General features: G+C 42.2%; 1 protein-coding gene across 4 annotated transcripts in view; it reads right to left on the reverse strand.

Moving 5' to 3' along the window:
• Positions 1-657: 657 nt before the first annotated feature.
• FIG4 (FIG4 phosphoinositide 5-phosphatase) overlaps positions 658-22,088 on the reverse strand; it is a 576,719-nt gene continuing 555,288 nt past the window's right edge. For all 4 annotated transcript variants that reach the window (XM_068231289.1, XM_068231287.1, XM_068231288.1 and 1 more), the window contains one exon: positions 658-1,035. In XM_068231289.1, the coding sequence (XP_068087390.1) occupies positions 858-1,035 (178 nt within the window). In that variant the 3' untranslated portion in view covers positions 658-857. The remainder of the gene's footprint in view (positions 1,036-22,088) is intronic.

Below are 22,088 nucleotides of genomic sequence, written 5' to 3' on the forward strand. Positions count from 1 at the left end.
TTGCATCCTAACAGACCAACTAAGATCATTGAGTTAGTAGTCTTCCTCTGTGGGTCTCATTAAAACTTGTAAATGTAACATTTAGTAACCAAAGGCAGCAGGCTGTATTCAGCAAGGCAAACCACAATGGTTAGCAGAGCTCGGAAGTACCGTAGGTCTACATTTACTCATATGTATTAGACAACAGTCATACATGTAGGCATAATTTACCCACCTTCATATTAAAACCTTTGCAGAGCACTCCATAAACCTCTAAATATTGGCATGACCCAGATGAGCAAACAATTGTATGTCAATGGACTCAGGCGGGAGATGCCACTATTGACTTATCATGGAGGAATACCGAATACTAGAACAACATTTCTAACTTGCCTTGTTGCTTCCATCAGAAGTGCTCAATCACTGGTGACAGTGGGAAAAGGCTTGCAAATAAAAGTGGAAGTTTTATTGGAGGGTTGCGGATTTGTTCTGACAGTCCGCTAATAAATCTAATTCAACCACAAGTTCAAAAACTTATATCATCTCCAAATGTTTCTCTCTTTACTAAATGTCCAGATATTGTGAGATTATAAAAGAGCATTTTCAAGAGAAGCAACTGATCCGAAAAGTTTAAACATTTGCAACATAGTATGCCAGTAAATGAAAGCTATGCTACTGTTTTTAATATCTTTTTTTGATGTGAAATGTACACACATTTATTTAAACACTGAACAAAACAACATTACTGACAGAATAGGTGAAATATAAATCACCAGTTATCTTATAAATATATTGCATACCATTTAAAATAACATTAATTCCAGTTAATGCTAGTACATATTCCATCAGTTCTCCATGTATCAAGTAAGTTTCTATCTTTACATGTAGCGATTCCGTATGTATTCTCTATAGGTAAGGATGTCCTCTTTCTCCAGGGGCTGCATGATACCTCTGCCAGCTTGGATGTGAGCATGAAAGATGTCCATGGACTTCCGGTCTACCTTGGGTGGTGTCACTTCATATATATTGTCTTGAGAGAAGGAAGAGATACAGCTCCTGCAGGAAATGCACAATGGAGAAATTAATAAAACAATGTATAAAATGCAGCTTAGGGCTCTTTATACTGGAAAAGACAACATGCAATACCAATGCGATTTCCTTGCAATTTTATGTTAAATCTTTTTATTGGTAAGATTTTTTCCTTTAAAGTAGTTTAAAACTCTGACAAAATTTTTAACAAAAATGTGTTTTCCTACTTTTTATAACCCATACAATTATCATATTTGCTTTTTTGCACAAATATTAATATTCATTTAGATATTATAACTTCCCAAAGTTAAGTTAAATTTACTTTGAAAGCTGCTGGTGCATTTTATTTATAACTGTTGTCATTCTGTTTTAAAAGCTGCCAGCAGTTATTTCTCATCTGTACATTTATGTAAACATTTCTCAGCCAGAGAATGTTTACATAAATGTATCAAGTAAAGAATGTGTACACAAGATAAGATTATAAGCAGTTCGGATGCGGGTTCTCCCTGCAGAAGAGTCAGCCCTGTGATGTAACCCTTTGAATGCTGTTTTACTAAAAAAAACAAAAAACATTGTGTTAGTATATTGTATGCTGTAAATAATCTTTTAGAGCAAAGAAGAAATTCTGGGTTAGAGTTCCGCTTTAAGACAATGAACAAGATCAAATGACAGAAAGATATTACAAATAAACTGGATATAAGCTTGATCAATGTTACTTAACATGTGGAATAAAGTGATATTCCAAAGTTGTCTTTGTATGGAGGAGGAATCTCCCATCTGAATCAACCGCATGTAACGGTATGTAATACCTTTTGGTACAATATTCTAGTGCAAACCACAAAACAAGAGACATGTATGAATAACAAACAATGCGAATATGAAAAAATAACATCAAACAGCAACGGTCATTCTAGATAGACAAATTGAGCTCAATGGTAGGTCGGATATGTTGTACTGTGGCCCACGGGAAGGGGGCTGAGGGGGTGGGTGGGAGTACGGTGCTGGAAATTTAGCATGAATGAGGCATTTCCTTGTGAGAAGAAGCAGCTGGGAGGCTATAGGAACTGCTCCCGTAACAGAATCGTGAATAGTGAAGGGAATGCCTTTGTTAGTTTAAATGTTCATTCTAACCGAGCAGATTTGAATAATGTATAACACACAGCCCACTTATCTAGAATATATTACTTAAGGGTATGTAGAGACCCTAGGTGATGAGTTGGACATGGGAGTCAAGGTCACATGACTACCCTAAATCTGAGTGAGTCAGAAGAGCATGTTAATCAATCTTAACATTATGAATCTGCAATTTTAAATGTGATTGCGTTTTGCAATTTCCTCTGGCTGTAAGGAACACAAACACAGAAAAAATGCAGCATGCAAGGACGTTTGTAATTGGGTAAAATCTGATCACAATAGTGTAAAAGGGTTCCTGTAATTTTCTTTAGTTTGAAGATGTCCTTGGGGTTTGCATGTGATTGGTAAGTGATAAGAGAGTCTTTAGATTTAATAGTATTAATCTGTGAAAACAGTTACTAAATTCTATACTGTATGGTGTATGCGCAATGGCAGATGCAGTCATGCATTGATCATTTGTGTCTGAGTGTGACTAACTGCTTCTATTATAAACCTCAAGACATTGGCATCTGGGTCCATTCTTGCATATTTTTATTTGCATAATTCAGTTGTAAAAAGTACTGTCAAGTGAAAATTACCATTGCCTGCCAAAGCAAAAATAAAAAAACATCAGTGTTCTCTTATCTTAATCACTGCTTTTACACGTTGGAGGCATGTAAAAAATAAGGAAACAATGTCACATTCCCAAGAAAATCAAAGCCCTGTCATATTCCAACCCGTAGGGGCTGCCCCTCTATAGTTATCCTCTGGGGTCTCAGTAAATCTTGGTTGGAGACCTATGACACTTATGCACACCCATCTCACTACCATCAGAACACTGATCGAGATAGGAACCAAGACATAAGTGTCAGCGCTGCGTAATACGTTGGCGCTTTATAACTACAATAAATAAATTAATTAAAAAAATGAAGATCCCTCCCATGACTTCCTGTGGTTCTCTGATCTTGTCCAATAAGAATCCTCAGCAGGGAAGGATTTTCACTGGTCCACATCAACAGGTTACTGAGAGGCCCCAACAAGTTTATTTAGAGATGTTTATGCTGGGGCGCTCATCCTGATCAGTGTTACTGTGGTAATGTGGTGGTGCAGACGATCGCTGGAGGTGGTCTCCAATCAAGATTTACTAAAGACCCCAGAGGATTACTATGATGGGACAGCTCTTTTGACTTGGATTATGGTGGGAGAGATAAATAAAATAAAAAGATGCATACCAATAAAAAAGTTTTTAAGGTGTTGTTTCTTTCATGTTTCAGGCTCACAATTACCGCAACATTGACATGCAATCTGTCTCTGATGCCCTGGCACCTCTCCTCACACAATCCTTCGCTGACCCAGACTCAGCTGCTACACACTACCACAGCTCCAACATGAAAGTCATGGATGACTTTGCCCCTCTTACTAATGCCCGCCCTCATCGTGTCAGTCGCCAACCCTGGCTGACCAAAGCTACTAAACAGCTAATGGGGTGCTCTAGGTTAGCTGAATGGCATTGGAGAAAACCCTTTACTAATGTGGACTTCATTTCATACAAGAAAGCCTTGAACAATTTAAGAAATGCTCTCTTGTCTGCAAAGCAGTCAAATTTTTCGCACTCATACATCCTTCCACTCACATAATCCAAAGCGCCTGCTCAGCGCTTTTAACTCCCTTCTCCGTCCACCCCCTCCTCCTCCTTCTTCATGCTTATCAGCTGAATTTGCAACATATTTCAAAATTGCATAAATCCGAAGTGGTTTTTCTATCCAGACTTCAAGCTCCATCTCCACCTCTCTTGTCGATTGCTCTCTTTCTGCCTTCTCTCCACTCTCCGAACATTCTCTCTCCTCTCTAATCTCCAAATCTCATCTAACCACCTGTTCTTTGGATCCTATCCCTCCCATATCATTCCGCAGCTATCCTCATATCCCTCATCCCTGCTTTAACATCGCTGTTTACCCTATCCCTCTCCACTACTATTTTTCCATCCTCACTAAAGAAGGCTGTTGTAACACCATTACTTAAAAAAACATCTCTAGATCCCACTGCGCTCGCCAACTACCGCCCAATGTCTCTTCTCCCATTTGCATCTAAATTACTTGAAATGTGACATTCATGCTGAACTAAGCCATTATTTATCTGCTAATTACCTGCTTGACCAGTTCCAGTCTGGCTTATCGGGCAACCACTCCATAGAAACAGAAAAAGCCCTTACTAAAGTGGCCAATGATCTTCTCACAGCTAAATCCAAAGGATATTATTCCATACTCATCCTTCTTGATCCATCATCAGCTTTTGATACTGTTAACCACAACTTACTTCTACAGATCCTTTCATCTATAGGCAAAAAAGGGCCTCGCTCTCTCCTTGATATCTTCCTATCTCTCTGGAAGGTCTTTCACCATTGCTTACTCAGATCAGACCTCCTCTCCACATCCTTTGTCTGTGGGGGTACCTCAAGGCTCTGTCCTCGGCACCCTCCTCTTTTCCATTTACATGCATGGCCTTGGTACCTTAATCAACTAATTTGGCTTTTGATACCACCTATATGCAGATGATACACAACTGTACCTCTCGGCCCCAGACCTGAACTCCCTCCTCACACAGGTTCCCGACTGTCTGCCTGCTATAATCTCTTTCATGTCTTCTCGCTTCTTAATATGAATAAAACTGAACTAATTGTCTTTCCGCCATCTCTGTCCACCTCTCTGCCTGATATTACAATAAATGTTAAAAACACCCCTATAATTTAAGTTCCCACAGCATGGTGCTGAGGGGTAATATTTGATTTGTATCTCTCATTTATAATGTTAGTACATGCTCTTATTATATCTCGCTTAGACTATTGTAATGTATTGCTTGTTGGACTTCCTACTAAACTGACTAACACCCCTCCAATCTGTACTGAACACAGTTGCTCGTCTCAATTATCTCTCTTCCTTGGTCTTCCTCTGTGGCTCCTCTCTGTAAAGCTCTTCATTGGCTACCAATTAACCAGAGGATCCCATTCAAACCCTTAACCCTAACCTAAAGCTCTCCACAATCTCTCTCCCCTGTATATCTCATCACTAGTTTCCAGATACCAACCCAACCACAATCTCAGATCTGCACAGGAGCTTCTTTTGTCCTCTTCTAGAACTACCTCCTCACATCCTGTGCTAGCTGTCCAGATAAATGTTTAGGTCTCCACAAGTCAGCCACACACTGTGCATGCGCGGCCCAACTCTGTGAGAGCACTACCATTGTGCTCCTGTCACCGGCAGTGTTTTGCATCTGTGCAGTACAAGGTGAGAGGTGGTGATTGGAAGATAAATCTGGATGGTCAGCGGAAGATCTAGGCGGCCCGGGAGGATGGCAAGAGTAGATGGCCAAGAGGAAGTTGGAGGAAGCCCCAGGCATATAAAAATGCTTTTTTTTTTTTTAAATCTCAGGTTTGCTTTAACCACTTGACGACCGCAGTGGTAACCCCCCCTAAAGACCAGGCTCATTTTTGCATTGCTGGGCTGTGCAGGCTTTTCAGCCTTCTGCACAGCCCAGCTTAGTTGCCCAGCGAACGGACTCACCTCCGATCGCTGCAGGCTTTGTATATTTTTTTTTTCCATATGCCTCAGCGAGGCTCTCTCTCTTCCCATCCCCCTCCCTCCCCTTTCCTTCTCCTCCCGTGTACTGTGATTGGAACAGGACGGATACGTCCTGTTCCGCCTCTCATAGGCATCAGCCTATGAGAGGAGGGCGCTCCCCGGCCAGGGGCCGGAGATCGCCGATCTGTACAGCGATGCGTCCCCCGACAGCGCTGTACGCTTGTAAACAAAGGGGATTTCTTTCCCCTTACGTTTACAAGCAGCCTGCTAGCCGCGATCGGCGGCTAGCAGGCTATTCACAGAAGTCCGTTCCGTGAAGCGGCAGGGAACGATCGCGCATGCGCGTGGCCATTCCCTGGGAAACTGCAGCCCCAGGACTTGACGCCAATTGGCGTTAGGCGGTCCTGGGGCTGCCGCCGCGGCCACGCCCATTGGCGTGGGGCGGTCGTAAAGTAGTTAAGAACCATGTGGGTTGGTAATGCTTAATAGAAGAAACTCCACATTCATGGGCTCAGCCTTACTAGGCAATACCAGACTGTTTAAAGCACATAAACAGTGCTGGAATCTGTAGCCTTTTACTTACCAGATGGCAGCTACATGTGCAACCTGAACATAAGTCATAGTGACTGCGCAAGCGCGGGCCTGTCCTCTGTTACCAGGAGCAGTCTGTGTATGCACTGTTCTTTATAGAACCCCGCATGCATAGAATGCTTCCTGCGACGGGAACACGTTTCGAGATAGGTGCATGGTCAGGGGAAAACAAAGAACGGTTTTTAATTTTAAAATGTTTTGTTTAAGTATGGTATTAAAATAAAAATAGCTATATTAGAATTAGTCAAGCCATAGTGAAAAAAAAATGTGTGTAGCGAACTATGCTTCATCTAAAGCAACAGAAATTGTCCACCAATATGCCTAAAAATAGCATACACACACACGCTGAAAGATTTAAAGGATACCTTAGCCAAAACAAAAATTTAAAGACAGGGGGAGCAGGCATGTGTAATGGGCTCTCTTTATGCCCACTGCTGCCCCCGTTCTCCTCTGTCACCCTCCGTTACGGTGTACCAACCCTTCGTAGCTACTTCCTGGTCAGGAGGGTCGGTAAAGACTGCGCAGAAGCTACCCAACGGTGCACATCCTTGATCGCCCGCGGCCAGGAGCGCTCTGCACGTGTGCACTGTGATGAACAAAGTGTTCCTGGTCGTGGGTGGCTGATCAAGGATGCGCGTTGCCGGGCAGCGCCACTTTTTTTTTAATTTTTTTGATTGGGCTAAGGTATCCTTTAATGAATGCGGAGAAAGCTTGAGGCTCCTTTTACACTGCTGCGTTGTGTTACCCTATTTTCACCGCAGGGTAACATTACACCAATGTAAGTCTATGGGCCAATTTATACCTGTGCAATATGGCGGAAGTTACATTTTCACCGCATGGATGACACTAGTGCAACATCACTTTGGTGGGTAATTTGAATGGCAACGTGCAGCGACTGGATGTCAAGTAAGTCTATGGCGACACAGGTTAAAAATGTCTGCGGTGCGCATGTGTAGAAGCGTATTTTGTCAACATACTCCAGTGGAATTCAAACGTCAGCCAGAGGAAGTGAGCACTAGAGAGCCTTACTTCCTGCTTGACTTGCAGCCAAAATGGAGATTACTGCGTAATGGCGGGTTAGCAGTGTGATACCAGCCTTACTGTCATTGCTACAAGAAGACAAAGGCAAACATGGTGCACTCATTTTAACAATTAAGTTGAGTTTTGTTATGTTTATGTTTGTTATCAATTAACTACTTATGCTGCCTGGACGTGATGCTCACATCTTGAGCCTCAGTCATTAATGCGGTACAGACATGAGTATCCCATCGTTGCATCTGCTGTTGGCCATTCACGCTCCCGAGTCAGGATGGACAGGTGGAAGGGAACATGTGTTCCCTGAGCCAATCCATGACTGTTTTGTCAGAGTTATTGCTGTTACAAGCAGTAACAGCATTCCTAAAAAAGTTTTCAAATAAGTTATAAAGTTTCTGTTACTTCAGATCGGCTTTCTGAGGCAATAGGCACTGCTGGAGTCCTTGCTAGTACAATATGTTTTAGTACATGTTTCATTAAGCTTTATAAAACTTATACCCCATACACTAGCATTACCCCTTCTACTCCCTCCTATAGTTAGTCTCACCTTTTCACTTTCTGCCGCTCTTTATTCCCTCTTTTCATATAAGTCTTTGCATATGTCCAGTGATGGGTGCTGGTGTCTGGTCTGTGTGCTAGCCAGTTGAACTGTTTTGTTAAAAAATATTTGAAGGAATATTCTAATCCTGCAGGACATACTGTCTATATATTACGCATGAGGTGAGTACTTGAAACGTATTTTCTTTATATGTTACTTTTCTCCTTTTCCTATGTTGAGTCATAATATGACCTTTACATGTACGGTAATCTTTGAAAAAAATGCTCTGCAGTGTGGAGCTTTGATGTAATTTTCATATTTGCCATTTCCAGACCAATAAAAACCTTTGAAACTAAAGCCAATGGCATTAAACTGCTAAATGTGTCAAAACGTTTGGCTGTTGAATTATTAGATGCAGGATATGCTTCCATAGATTCAGTTTGAGTTTCTATGTTTGAAAAATTAAATTTTATATAATACTCTGGAAGTTCTTCACCACCATAGACAAAAGCAAATCTTAAGAAGTTGCGTAACAAAATGAATTTCACTTGCTGGGACTAATGGGTGAAAACATTTATACTTACCTGGGGCTTCCTCCATTCCCCTTCAGGCTGTGGGCTCCATCACCATCTCTCCAGACTGCTCCGGTCATCTGTTAGCTGTCCCGCTATTTCTGTCAGGCATGTTCTGTCTTGCATGCGGGTCCCGGCCATGCATCCGTTGGGCTCCCGTGGCCAGGAGCATTCTGGCCACGATGGCAAAGGAGCCCAATTGGAGGAAGCTCCAAGTAAGTATACATGTTTTTCATCCATTTGTCTCAGGTATACTCCAAGGTCAGCTATCAGGAAAGAGTAATTATAGTTGATAGACTAGTTCATATTATTTTGCAAGCACACAAGAGAAAAATCATACTATTAACAACTTATTGAATTAAAAACATACACAAATCAGGCACCAGCATTACATAATCACATTAAATCCACCTATAACAGCCATAGAGAACCTACCAAGATAGTTCATTCCTAAAACCACATTACTGTATTCAGTGGCCTACTTGCATTTAAATATATTTTGGTATATTAAAATGATTATGCTATTACATGACTAGATAATGTCAGAAAGAGTGGTGTTCTTCTTATGGTCGTATGCATAACTAGCGCATAATTCTAGTCAACACCCTACTTTCACTCACGACAACTTTGACATTGCAGTCTAATTCCATTTGGCTGAAGTTAATGAAACTATCTTTAATATTCATGTTTAGTGCTAATGGTGCTGTTCTTTCTAAATGTAATTTCTGTTGAAATAGCAGGAAGCTTTCCTCCTACCTTTATATCAGCAATCATAGTAACACAAAGCTAAGTAACAAAGTGTAATTTCAAACACTGGAGAAAGGACATTACATAATCCTGTCCAATCTTTGCTTGAAGCAGAGCAAAACCGATTTTGTGTTGTCCTGATTTAAAGATACGTTGGACAAGATTCTCGAGCATAAATATTAGTTTGTACCCATCGTGAATAAAAAGGACTGGATAAAAGTTTGTAATCCCTTAAAGAAGGACTGAACTTGCAAGGGTAGGGTACTAGGGGCATTTTTCTAAGAAGTAGTGATCTGATAAACAACAATTTCTTTGTTGACCCTTTTTTAAAGATCAGACCGGCCCCCTTGAGACGGTCCCAAAGTTATTAAAGTGAACCAGAGACGAAGCACCCTCATGTAATTTACCATATAGATATCAGTGGGAACATTACAGAAAACACCTGGCCTGCTTTCTGTTTTATTCTTCATTGTTCAGCCTGCTTCTTTATCAGTCCTGATAAAATCCCTGACTGAGCATTCAGTATGGCTATGCTCAGGAATCTTTTTAGCTGAGTCTGTCTTTTCAAGCCCAAGCCTTCCCCCTTTTGGCTCTGCTATAATGACTGAGCTATAAAGATTCCTGAGCAAAGCCAGACTGAATGCTCAGTTAGGGATTTTATCAGGGCTGATAAGAAGAAAGCTGAACAGTTAAAAATGAAACAGAGAGCAGGGTAGATGTTTTCTCTAATGTTCCCACTGATATATATGGTAAAATACATGAGGGTGCGTCGTCTCTAGTTCACTTTAAGAAGTGAACTAATTAATCATGGTAGTAATCAATGCTCTCATTGCCTACTGCAGTTACCCTAATGTGGCAATTTACAGTTCCATTCTCTTGAAATAAGCTTCATAGCCCATTTGGTGAACATCCAATTGCAAAAGGAAACCACTGACTTCTATTGCTGCCATGGACGTCAACTTTTTAAGATAAAAATCTATTGCTGTTTTGAAAAAAATTAAGTTGGAAATCTATGGCTATTTAAAAAAAACAAAAAACAAAACTGGTATTCTGCACTATGCTTTACTGAAGTCCATAGCACTCTCCACTCTCAAAATGGAGACTGCTATTTGGTGATAACTACCCTTCCTGGCTCATTTTTAGCCTCACTCCCTACTATTCTTGAGTCCCCAACAGTAACCTAAATTCCCAACACCTACCCTATTCATAACTCTAACCCCCTTCCTCTTCAATGTCTATTTCTCACCTCCCCCACTAACCCTATCCTTGCTGCACATGTCATGTAATTTACCACCTGATATGAGAATCAGAATCAGAATCAATTTATTTTCGCCAAGTAAGTTTGCACCTACAAGGAATTTGTCTTGGCAGTTGCTTAACAAACACAAACAAAAACAATACAAGGACAGACAGTGTGAATATTACAAGTTAAGGACGTTATAAGTATAGTGGCAGTAAGCAATGTGAGAATTGTTCATGTTTAGTTCTGTGCTGATTACTTTCAGTCCTAGCAGCTCTAACATGGTTCAGCATTAAGTATGGCTACCGCTTGAGGAAAAAAACTGTTCCTGTGTCTAGAGGTTTTGGTAGCGATTGACCGGAATCTTACTCCTGAAGGCATGCCTTGGAAGATGGAGTGAGCTGGGTGAGAGGGGTCAGAGGCAATTTTGGTTGCTCTCTTTCTGCACCTGCTAGTGTAAAGATCCTGCAGGGAAGGTAAGCTACAGCCAATTATCCTTTCCGCTGATCGGATGATGCGCTGCAGCCTCCCCTTTTCTAATGCTGAGCAGGAGCCGAACCATACAGTCATAGATGATGTTATGGTGGATTTGATGATTGCAGTGTAGAACTGCACCATTAGATTTTGAGGTAGGCCAAACTTTTTCAGCTGCCGTAGATGGTACATTCTCTTTTGTGCTTTCTTGACAATAGTGGCAGTGTTGTGAGTCTGGTCTAATGGGAACACATTTGCTAGTTATATGTTAAACCATAAACCACTTTGGCAATGCTATTTTTTACACAGTGTGCAGGATATTCATTTAATTTGCTGTATATGTGATGCATTTATTTCCACAACACTTTTCCCTACTCTCTGCCTAATATGGTCAGGAGTATATAGTGTTTTTTTCCAGAGTTGTTTTATTTATTGGATATAGAACCCTTTTTTACATATTTGTAATCAGAATACTATAAAATATTATAATTGATTTTTTTCATTTATTTCAAGCGTTATCTGAAAGATTGACTGGCATGCAACTAAATACATTTTCTTCATTTTTACTGTGTAATAATGATAATAACATAAGCTCACAGTAAACAAGTGCACCGACGTGTTACAATGCATTGCCTGCAACATTTTTGTGTCCTTTGTGGACACAATGCATAAAAAAAAAAAAAGATGAAAACACACAGCAACGGAAAGAGAAAGCGTAGAACAACTGATAAGTTTTAACTTATCAGTTGTCAGAGTATACCCAGCCTTAGGGCTCTTTTCCACTTAGAAAGGTGATCACAGCACTTTTTATTTCCTCCACTGCCATGATCCAATATTTGTATGGCATGATTGCGCCATGTTTCCAATGGGAAAAACAGGCAGGAAAATATTTTTTATTGCTGGATCGCAAAATAAATCGCATAGCACAGCAACTGCTATTAGACTTTTGTACGCACCTATACTGTAAAATAGCTCAAGTGCACAGAAAATGCAGCAGGCCTGATGATGACTGCGATCAGGATAAAATCACTATGCAATTGCATCACACTAATGGAAACTTTCTTCATGTTTTCCATTAGTTTTTAAGTACCTAGAGTTTTTTAATCTGCAAGCGATCAGAATCATCGCAAAACGCTACTTGTGGAAATCATTGCAAAACGCTACAGGTGGAAAAAGGTCCTTAGTCTTCAGCTTGCCTAGACAAGTGTGGGAAGTACTCTGCGTTGTGAACACACACACAAAAAGAAAAAAAATATGTACAGCTGGGACGGAGTAGCTTTCTGAAACCACACACCACATGTGGGGCTCACAAAGAAGACTGTGCTGATTATTTTCTTATTTTTTTAGCAGTGGGAGTATGAATCATAATGTGCAGTGGGCTGAAGTCTGCTCTCTACATTAGAATAATAAAACAGGTAAAGAGCCTATTTCCACTACACGCAGATTGGATGCAGAAAAACTGACTCCAGTGAATGCCTATGGGCCTGTTTCCACTAAACACTATTTTTCTGATGCAGATTTTCCCATTGGAATTCATTGGAGTCAGTTTTTCTGCATCAATTCTGCATCCAATCTGCCTGTTGTGGAAATAGGCCCTTACGGTCTTTCCTTTTTAAATAGCATGGTGGTTAAAAGCTTAGAAACAAGCAAATGCCTAGTTATCCAGTGGGTAATGTATACCTTTCAAGAAGCTTTTTAAAGGAACACTATCGACTAACCTGCTTTTTTTCAATTGAGAAATGAATAGTTTGGGAAGTACTGTTAACTATGGGTGTATACTTTTAAATGCTTATCTCTTTGTTTATTGTTTTTAAATTCCTTTCACACATACTGCATCTGAGACGAAATCTGACGAGACTACTCATTTATGAAGAGAGGGGGGATTCCTTTACACTGTCTCTGTTAAGTCTGTGTGTGAGAGAACGCTCTCACTGCCTGTCTCTGACTGAGCTGTCTGCAGAGAGTAGAGGAAATGTAACTTCAAACCTGACACCTCTTTTCATATGCAGTCTGACATGCAAAGAAAAGTGTAATATTGAAGCAAACCTTTGTAAATGAAACATTCCAAATGAACTAAAATCTACACACAATGAATTACAGATTTTGCCTCTAATATTTACCATGAAAAGTAGGACATTTTTACACAGCTATTTAGGCATTATTTGTACATTGTCATTTTAGAACACTTGGCTTGATAGTGTTTCTTTAAGTGTATTGCAGGAAAAGCATGCAGCTGGGCAGCAGTAACAGTGCACACAGGTGACTGGTACACAAATATAGGGCTTCTGTGCAGTTCACATATTGCTGAGGCAATAATCACTCCACTAGCGCAGAGTTCCCCAACCCTGTCCTCAAGGCCCACCAACAGTACTTGTTTTGCAGAAAACCACAAACATGCACAGGTGGGGTAATTAGTGTCTCAGCAGAGCTGATTAACTACCTGTGTGGATTTCCACAAAACCTGCACTGTTGGTGGGCATTGAGGACAGGGTTGGGGAACTCTAGCACTCTCTGCACTAGCGTACATAATATGTAAGATTACCAACAAGACATATATTTGTAACGATCGGTGTCAGCACGCAGAGAGAATCTGATTATTGGTGATCTGCATTATCACCAAGAATGCAGATATATACCTGATTATGGATGATCTGCAGAATCACCAATAATACAGATATAGTACTAACCTCTGGACACCTGTATGTAATCGTGAGTGTTTGGTGTAACAGTGTGACTTTGAGTAACGCACCTGCTGAGCAGGTGATCTTAGGCAGTATGGGCAATACTGCTCTTAGAGAGTACAGAAACTTCCCAGCAGCCTGAGACTCTGCAAGGGGTGGAGTCAGGCTGAAGGTAGGAAGGACCAGAGAGTGAGTAACACCTGAAGGTGGATGTCACTGACAGATCTGGAGACTATCTCTTAAGGAAAGAGATAGCTCTCGAGGTCGGGCAAGCCAGGTCGGCAACACACGGACAGACAAAGTACAAAGACAGAAAGCTGATTCGGTATCCAAGACAGGCAGGGTTTGGCAACGGAATATCAGATATGCGTGGTACCGAATCAGAGAGCAGAGGAATAGTCAGGAAAGCAATAGGTCATAACAAATATCAAACAATGCCTAGTCTTGGGTGTGAGGTCCGTGGACTCTACACCCTGGAACTAGTCTGAAGTATAACAGAATGATAACAATAGAAGTAATCTGGCTCAGTGTCAATTCCCAGGTCCTCCTGGTTCAAACACACTGTTTGATCTGACTAAGGTCTGAGTGCTTCCATGTAGTGTTCGCAACGGCAGACAACCTGTGAGTGGCCAGCAGTAACTATATATAGAGCAGCGCTCTCTGGCGCCACCCCTAAGTGATGAACCAATGGTTATCAGCTCTGAGGTCAGCTGACCAGCCTGGTCAGCTGATCCCACCTTGGTCATCATAAAAGTTCTGCCTCTCAGCGCACGCGCGCGTATTCCTGAACCTATGTGCACTAACAGACTCAGCCGCATCAGATGCACGCTGCTGCGTGCAACCTGGTGCGCTGGACGCGGAACCAGCCGCCTTGCTGTCCATATATGCGGCGGCTTTTACGCGTTCTTTCAGATTATCAGACGCACACTTCCGCATGCAAACGGCCGCGCCGGACGCGGAATCAGCCGCCTTGCTATCAGCACACGCTGCGGCTTTTCTGCGTTCGCTCACAATATTACAGCCAGAAAGGGAGAACAGTCTGAGAAAGATTGAGTTAATACAACCACCGTGTTAAAGTGAAAATGCTGTCATTCACAACTCACTTTGCCAGACTCCATGACAACCAATGTAATTTACTCCCCCTCCCAGTTTTCATTTAGATTATATCAAGTGACATTTTACAGAAAGTGAGTGTTTGCATACAAGATTGGGTTACATGTCATCATATGCAAAGGCTGAATATATACGTTTCGTTATAAATTCTATTTATTCTAGTTATATTAGCTTGCATGGTGATTATTGCTAATTCTGGGACATGCTTATAAACCAGACTGAGGGCCACACCCAGATGAGGCACTTGAGTCAACAAAACACGGGCGGACACTCCAGAGGGCACTCAGCTAGTTTCAACACTCCCTGTCCCTAATTGTCATTAAAAGCACAGGTAATAGACACATGAAAATGCACTTCCCACTAGCATGGAGCCAAACGGGCTTAGGTTTTTCCGCTGAGCTTTGGTGATGGCTCCATGCTATTGTGCAGGCATAAAGGTGGCATAAGATGATACCCATTCAGAGCCTTCTCAAAATGGATTCAGAATCAACATTTCCGTTAAGGTGGCCACACACGATACAATAAAATGATCCGATTTTACAGCAATTCGATAAAAATGATCGTATCTCCCAAAAAAAATCGAAAGCTTTTTTTTCATTCGACTGAAAAATCCGATCGAATTTTCCATTTTTCTCGATTTATATTGATCCGGAATACCAGATATTTCTCTTCAATTTTTTTTAAAGATTGTATGGTGTGTGTTAGATTGTCAATTTATTAATATACACACCCTAGCAATTTTCTCAGAGTTTACAATCAGTTTTATCATAATTGGGGAAAAATTGAACATAGGTGTGTGGTACATTGGTCATATTTATGGAATGTTACGATCAGAAAAATTGATTGCAACTTTTAAATTGAACAGATATTTAAAAAATTGTATGGTGTGTGGCCACCTTTAGAGGGAGCTTGAATGTTAAAGTGAACCTCCAGACTAAAAATCTACTCAGCTGCACTGAAAAGGCTTGGTGTTTCTTTTAACAGTTTCCCAGCATCAGAAGTTTGTTTTTCTTACCCAAGCCTCATTTTTAGCTGCACAGAAGAAAACTGCCGGGCATTTTTCCACTGATGCTGTGCAAAGCATGATGGGATTTCTGATGTTGTTCTCATTCTGCTGTTTTGGTGAAAATTTGTTTTTTGTATTTTGAATTTGAGATTTGAAGCCTTGCGCACACAGCTGGGATCAGGACATAGGACAGTTGGAACTGTGTCTCATGCTCCCTGTCACCTCCTTTTAACCAAACAGATGGCTGCCCCCATGAAATCACAAACATTTGCCTGTTCTTTTAAAATAGAGTGAGTAAGAGATTATATTACCTATCTAGTTCAATTAACATAACTAATGTAACTTAACCACCCTGGCGTTCTGATTAAATCGCCAGGGTGGCTGCGGGAGGGTTTTTTTTAAATAAAAAAAAAACTATTTCATGCAGCCAACTGAAAGTTGGCTGCATGAAAGCCCACTAGAGGGCGCTCCGGAGGCGATCTTCCGATCGCCTCCGGCGCCCAGAATAAACAAGGAAGGCCGCAATGAGCGGCCTTCCTTGTTTTGCTTATATCGTCGCCATAGCGACGAGCGGAGTGACGTCATCGACGTCAGCCGACGTCCTGACGTCAGCCGCCTCCGATCCAGCCCTTAGCGCTGGCCGGAACTTTTTGTTCCGGCTACGCTGGGCTCAGGCGGCTGGGGGGACCCTCTTTCGCCGCTGCTCGCGGCGAATCGCCGCAGAGCGGCGGCGATCAGGCAGCACACGCGGCTGGCAAAGTGCCGGCTGCGTGTGCTGCTTTTTATTTCATTAAAATCGGCCCAGCAGGGCCTGAGCGGCAGCCGCTGGCGGTGTTGGACGAGCTGAGCTCGTCCAGACCGCTCAGCTGGTTAATAACAATATGTTTGTTTAGCTGAAGTTCCTCTTTAACCACATTATCACTAAGGATTTTTTCCCTTAAAAGCCATAGAACTTTTCACATTTCAGCACTGCTCCCATTCAGTCAGCAATAACTTTATCACTACTTATCACATCTAAATGAGAGATACATTGTTTTTGCCCCAAATAAAGCTTTGTTTGGGGGGGTACCTTTTGCTAAGAATTATTTTATTTTAAAATCCCAAATTCTGTCACCTTTTCTTTTTTTTCCCCAAGTGTGTCATATGGGGGGCAGGGGAGGGGGCAGAAGGGGTTAATGAAAAAACGTAGGTTAAGGACATTTATTTAGTAATATTTTTAATGACATTTTTGTTGTCTACTAGCTGTCCCACACAGTCTCTTGTCTATTTAGAATGCTGTTCCTATTCACCAATCTGTGCACTGCCATGTGATGCTGGGAGCGTACATCCCTAGGAGCTAAAGTGAAGTTTTCAGGGACATAGATACTCGTCCAGTGGGTGTGGAAGTGGTTAACCAAGAGAACAGGTAAGAAAAGCATGTTTGAATACTGTACTACAACTTCATATTCCTGAGAAAGCAGTAAATACTCATATCTTCTATCTACCACTAGGAATTTAGTCTATACATATATGGTATTCTACAGTCTTGGCTAATAATGAACTCAAAATCCTTTCAAGTAGAAATAGTTTCCAAAAATATTACGCAATATAGAGATATCAAATGGTCTTATGGTCCATTTGTTTGGGTTTCATCTTAGGAGTAGCTGGACTTCTCTTCCACTAGTATGGAATCTGTTGCTACTCTACTGTGTGTCTATATGCTCTATCCGGCTGTCTAAGTGTCTGAGGTTGACCCACAGGCAAGAAATCTCTGACATTATAATGGTTTCCATACTGCCGAAGAGCACCTCCAAATCTGCTTTGGCTATGATCTCTCCATGGCAGACTGCATACTTCTCTACCCTCTGGTCTAAGAGAGGAGTTTGCACTGCCCGACTGTTCTCTGATATGTTCTCCAAGGCTGTCTTTCTTTCTCTGCTTGTGCAATCTTGGCCTGACTGCCACAAGATAAGCCTCTGCTCGGCTGCTTATCCTGCATGTATTATGTCAGTGTGGGGGTGTGTGATCTATAGGAGGCTTTCGGTGATCCTTGTAGTAACCTTGTACACAAGAATACCTAGGTAAACAAAGAGACCAAATAGAAAATGGGAAGTTGTAAGTATATACAGCTATACTCACAAGAGTGGGTTGCAGAACCCTGCAACCTCCGTATAAGCCAGCAAAAAATTAACTGTCCCCCCCCCCCCCCCGGTTTTCCAGGTCATGTTGGAGGCCGGATGGTCTCTCTTCTAGGTTTGTAGTTTTTAGGGAAAAACAAGCTATTATTGGAGGCGCCCAAGCGTAAAAATATATAAGCCTCTAATAGTTCACATACGCAGGAGAGGTAATCTTTTACCTGTCCTGATGACAAAAACACCAGTAGTACTGGAAAAGTATTTTGCGTTTTGAATACTTTTCCAGTTCTACTGGTGTTTTTGTCATCAGGAGAGGCACGAGATCACCTTGCATTCTTATTTTAACTACAGTGGGATGTGAAAGTTTGGGCAACGTTGTAAATTGTCATGATTTTCCTGCATAAATCGTTGGTTGTTACGATAAAAAAATGTCCGTTGAATATATCATATAGGAGACACACACAGTGATATTTGAGAAGTGAAAGGAAGTTTATTGCATTTACAGAAAGTGCGCAATCATTATTTAAATAAAATTTGCAGGTGCATAAATTTGGGCACTGTTGTCATTTTATTGATTCCAAAACCTTTAGAACTAATTATTGGAACTCAAATTGGCTTGGTAAGCTCAGTGACCCCTGACCTACATACACAGGTGAATCCAATTATAAGAAAGAGTATATAAGGGGGTCAATTTTAAGTTTCCCTCCTCTTTTAAATTTCTCTTAAGAGTAGCAACATGGGGGTCTCAAAACAAATCTCAAATGACCTGAAGACAAAGATTGTTCTCCATCATGGTTTAGGGGGAGGATACAGAAAGCTGTCTCAGAGATTTCAGCTGTCTGTTTCCACAGTTAGGAACATATTGAGGAAATGGAAGACCACAGGCTCAGTTCAAGTTAATGCTCGATGTGGCAGACCAAGAAAAATCTCAGATAAACAGAAGCGACGAATGCTGAGAACAGTTATAGTCAACCCACAGACCAGCACCAAAGACCTACAACATCATCTTGCTGCAGATGGAGTCACTGTGCATCATTCAACCATTCGGCACACTTTACACAAGGAGATGCTGTATGCAGAGGAAGCCTTTTCTCTGCCCACAGCACAAACAGAGCCGCTTGAAGTATGCTAAAGCACATTTTGGAATAAGGTGCCGTGAACTGATGAAACTAAAATTGAGTTATTTGGGCATAACAAGGGGCATTACGCATGGAGGAAAAACAACACAGCATTTCAAGAAAAACACCTGCTACCTACATTAAAATATGGTGGTGGTTCCATCATGCTGTGGGGCTGTGTGGCCAGTGCAGGGACTGGGAATCTTGTCAAAGTTGAGGGACGCATGGATTCCACTCAGTATCAGCAGATTCTGGAGACCAATGTCCAATAATCGGTGACAAAGCTGAAGCTGGGCCAGGACTGGATCTTTCAACAAGACAACGACCCTAAACACTGCTCAAAATCCACTAAGGCATTCATGCAGAGGAACAAGTACAATGTTCTGGAATGGCCATCTCAGTCCTCAGACTTGAATAATATTGAAATCTGTGGTGTGAGTTAGAGAGCTGTCCATGCTCGGAAGCCATCAAACCTGAATGAACTAGAGATGTTTTGTAAAGAAGAATGGTCCAAAATACCTTCAGTGTTTAAACCCAGTTTATTAGGCTATTTAGGAAACACCACCTGTATCAATGCAATGCCATACAGATCTATGCTAGGCATTTCTTTTCAATACAATAACATCATCATTTAATTTGCAAGTTACACGGTGTAACTACAGACAGGTCACTAAGAAACAAACTGTGCAATAAAAGGTCATTTTGTTCTTTTGAAAATGGTCACAAGGCTCAGGTCACCCTGACATTACATTTTAAAGGTGTTTCATCACAACATAACTTGAAATAGCACCTCCAAATCAAGCCTGGGAATGATAATATGATATTGATCTGCAGGCACAGGCCATGTGAACGCCAGCCACTGTGGTTTTCTTCATTGTTGTTATTACTCACTGCCTATTTTGTGCCAAGTAATTTGTCACACAATATGATTTGTGATGTCATTGTTTAAATCAGTATATCTCATTTCCAAATGCAAAAAGGTTTTTCTTTTTTTTTAGTTTTCTACCTCTGCATCTTTTCCCCACTATGTAACCATAAAAAATTAATTATTTCTGAGATAAGAAAAAAAATCTAATTAGCTACCTATAGTAACAGTTGCATGATCTCAGCAGAGTTAAAGTGAACCAGAGACGAAACACCCTCATGTATTTTACCACATATATCAGTGGGAACATCAGAGAAAACACCTACCCTGCTCTCGGTTTCATTTTTAACTGTTCAGCTTGCTTCTTAGCAGCCCTGATAAAATTCCCGACTGAGCATTCAGTCTGGCTTTGCTCAGGAATCATTTTTGCTGAGTCATTATAGCAGAGCCAGAAGGGGGCAGGCTTGGGCTTGAAAAGACATCAGAGAAGACAGACTCAGCTATAATGATTGCTGAGCAAAGCCAGACTGAATGCTCAGTCAGGGATTTTATCAGAGCTGGTAACAGGCAGACTGAGCAGAGAAGAATGAAACAGAGAGCAGGGTAGGTGTTTTCTCTAATGTTCCCACTGATATACAGTATATATATGATAAAATACATGAGGGTGCTTCGTCTCTGGTTCACTTTAAGTAAACGTGTAGATCACAAGTGTCAAACTCAAGGCTGGTGGGCCAAATTCTATTTTACGTGGCCTTGCCATTTTAGGCCGCCACAGAGGGAAAAGGGCAGGAGCCAGGGTGAGACTCAAGAGGAAAGGTCTACGTTCTCCCATCCCTGCCATCCTGCTAGGGAACGTCTGCTCACTCCCTAACAAGGTAGACGAACTGCACCTACTACTTGGCAGTAAGCCCTCGATCAGCAGTAGCACCCCGATTCTCTGCTTTACGGAAACCTGGCTGAACGATGGCATTCCTGACAACTCCATCGTGGTGCCAGGCTACGTCCTCCTTCGTGCAGACCGGGACCAAGTACTCTCTGGGAAAAAAAGAGGTGGCGGCATATGCTTCTACGTAAACATCTCCTGGTGCTCCAGTACCACCATCCTCAGAAAAGTCTGTACCCCAGACGTCGAGTTCATAGCCATCATCTGCAGGCCACAGTATTCCCCCAGGGAGTTCACCTGCATCGTGCTCATTGGGGTCTACACCCCCCCCCCCCCCCGACGCAAACTTGAGGAACGCCCTGGGTGTACTCAGCGATAGCATCTCTCAATGGGAAACTGGAACCACAACACTCTGGACCACTGTTACACGGCCCTCAAGAATGCGTATAAGGCCACTCAAGTTGCTGCACTGGGGAACTCCGACTACAGCCTAATCCACCTGATCCCCACCTACAGAAGGCATCTCGAAACCACTAAGCCTGCTGTCAAGACTGTCAAAAGGTGGACGGACGAGGCTAAGCTGGAGCTTCAGGCCTGCCTCGACTGCACCGACTGGTCGGTCCTGGAAGCACCCTCCCTGGAGGAATGGGCGGAGAACATCACCTCCTACATCAGTTTTTGCGAGGAGATGTGTGTCCCTTCAAAGTCATTCAAGGTCTTCCCTAATAATAAGCCGTGGTTTAATAGCAAGTTGCGGCGACTCCGGAAAATCAAGGAAGGAGTGCACAAACACGGCACCCATGAGGAGTTTAAGGAGGCAAAGAACGCCCTTACTCGTGAACTGCATGCTGCAAAGAGGGCCTACTCCGATAAGCTGGGACACTGCCTCCAGTCACAAAACCCACGCGAAGTGCGGAAAGGCCTAAGAGCAGCTACGAACTTCAAACCACACCCTCAGCATGCAACCCCCAGCACTACACTGGCAGAGGAACTCAATGAGCTCTACTGCAGGTTCGAACATCATTCGAAGCAGCCGGCTGACCTAGCACCCTCGATAAAGCCCTCTCTGACGAAGGTCCATGACGGCCTAGTGCCAGTAGCGTTTCGAGAAGCGGACGTACTCTGTCACCTACACAGACTCAACCCCAGGAAGGCAGCCGGTCCGGACGGAGTGTCACCTACTTACCTGAGAACCTGCGCAGACCAGCTGGCCACCACTCTCACCCTCCTATTCAACAGGTCCCTGACGGAAGACAGAGTCCCCTCCTGTCTCAAAATGTCAACAATCATACCGGTCCCAAAAAAGGCAGGTCTCACGGAACACAACAACTTCAGACCCGTGGCCCTCACCCCCATCATTATGAAGATCCTTAAACGTCTGGTTCTCGCCCACCTGAAGCACCTCACCGACT

This window comes from Hyperolius riggenbachi, chromosome 4 (genome assembly GCF_040937935.1).
Source record: "Hyperolius riggenbachi isolate aHypRig1 chromosome 4, aHypRig1.pri, whole genome shotgun sequence".
Taxonomy (NCBI): Eukaryota; Metazoa; Chordata; class Amphibia; order Anura; family Hyperoliidae; genus Hyperolius; species Hyperolius riggenbachi.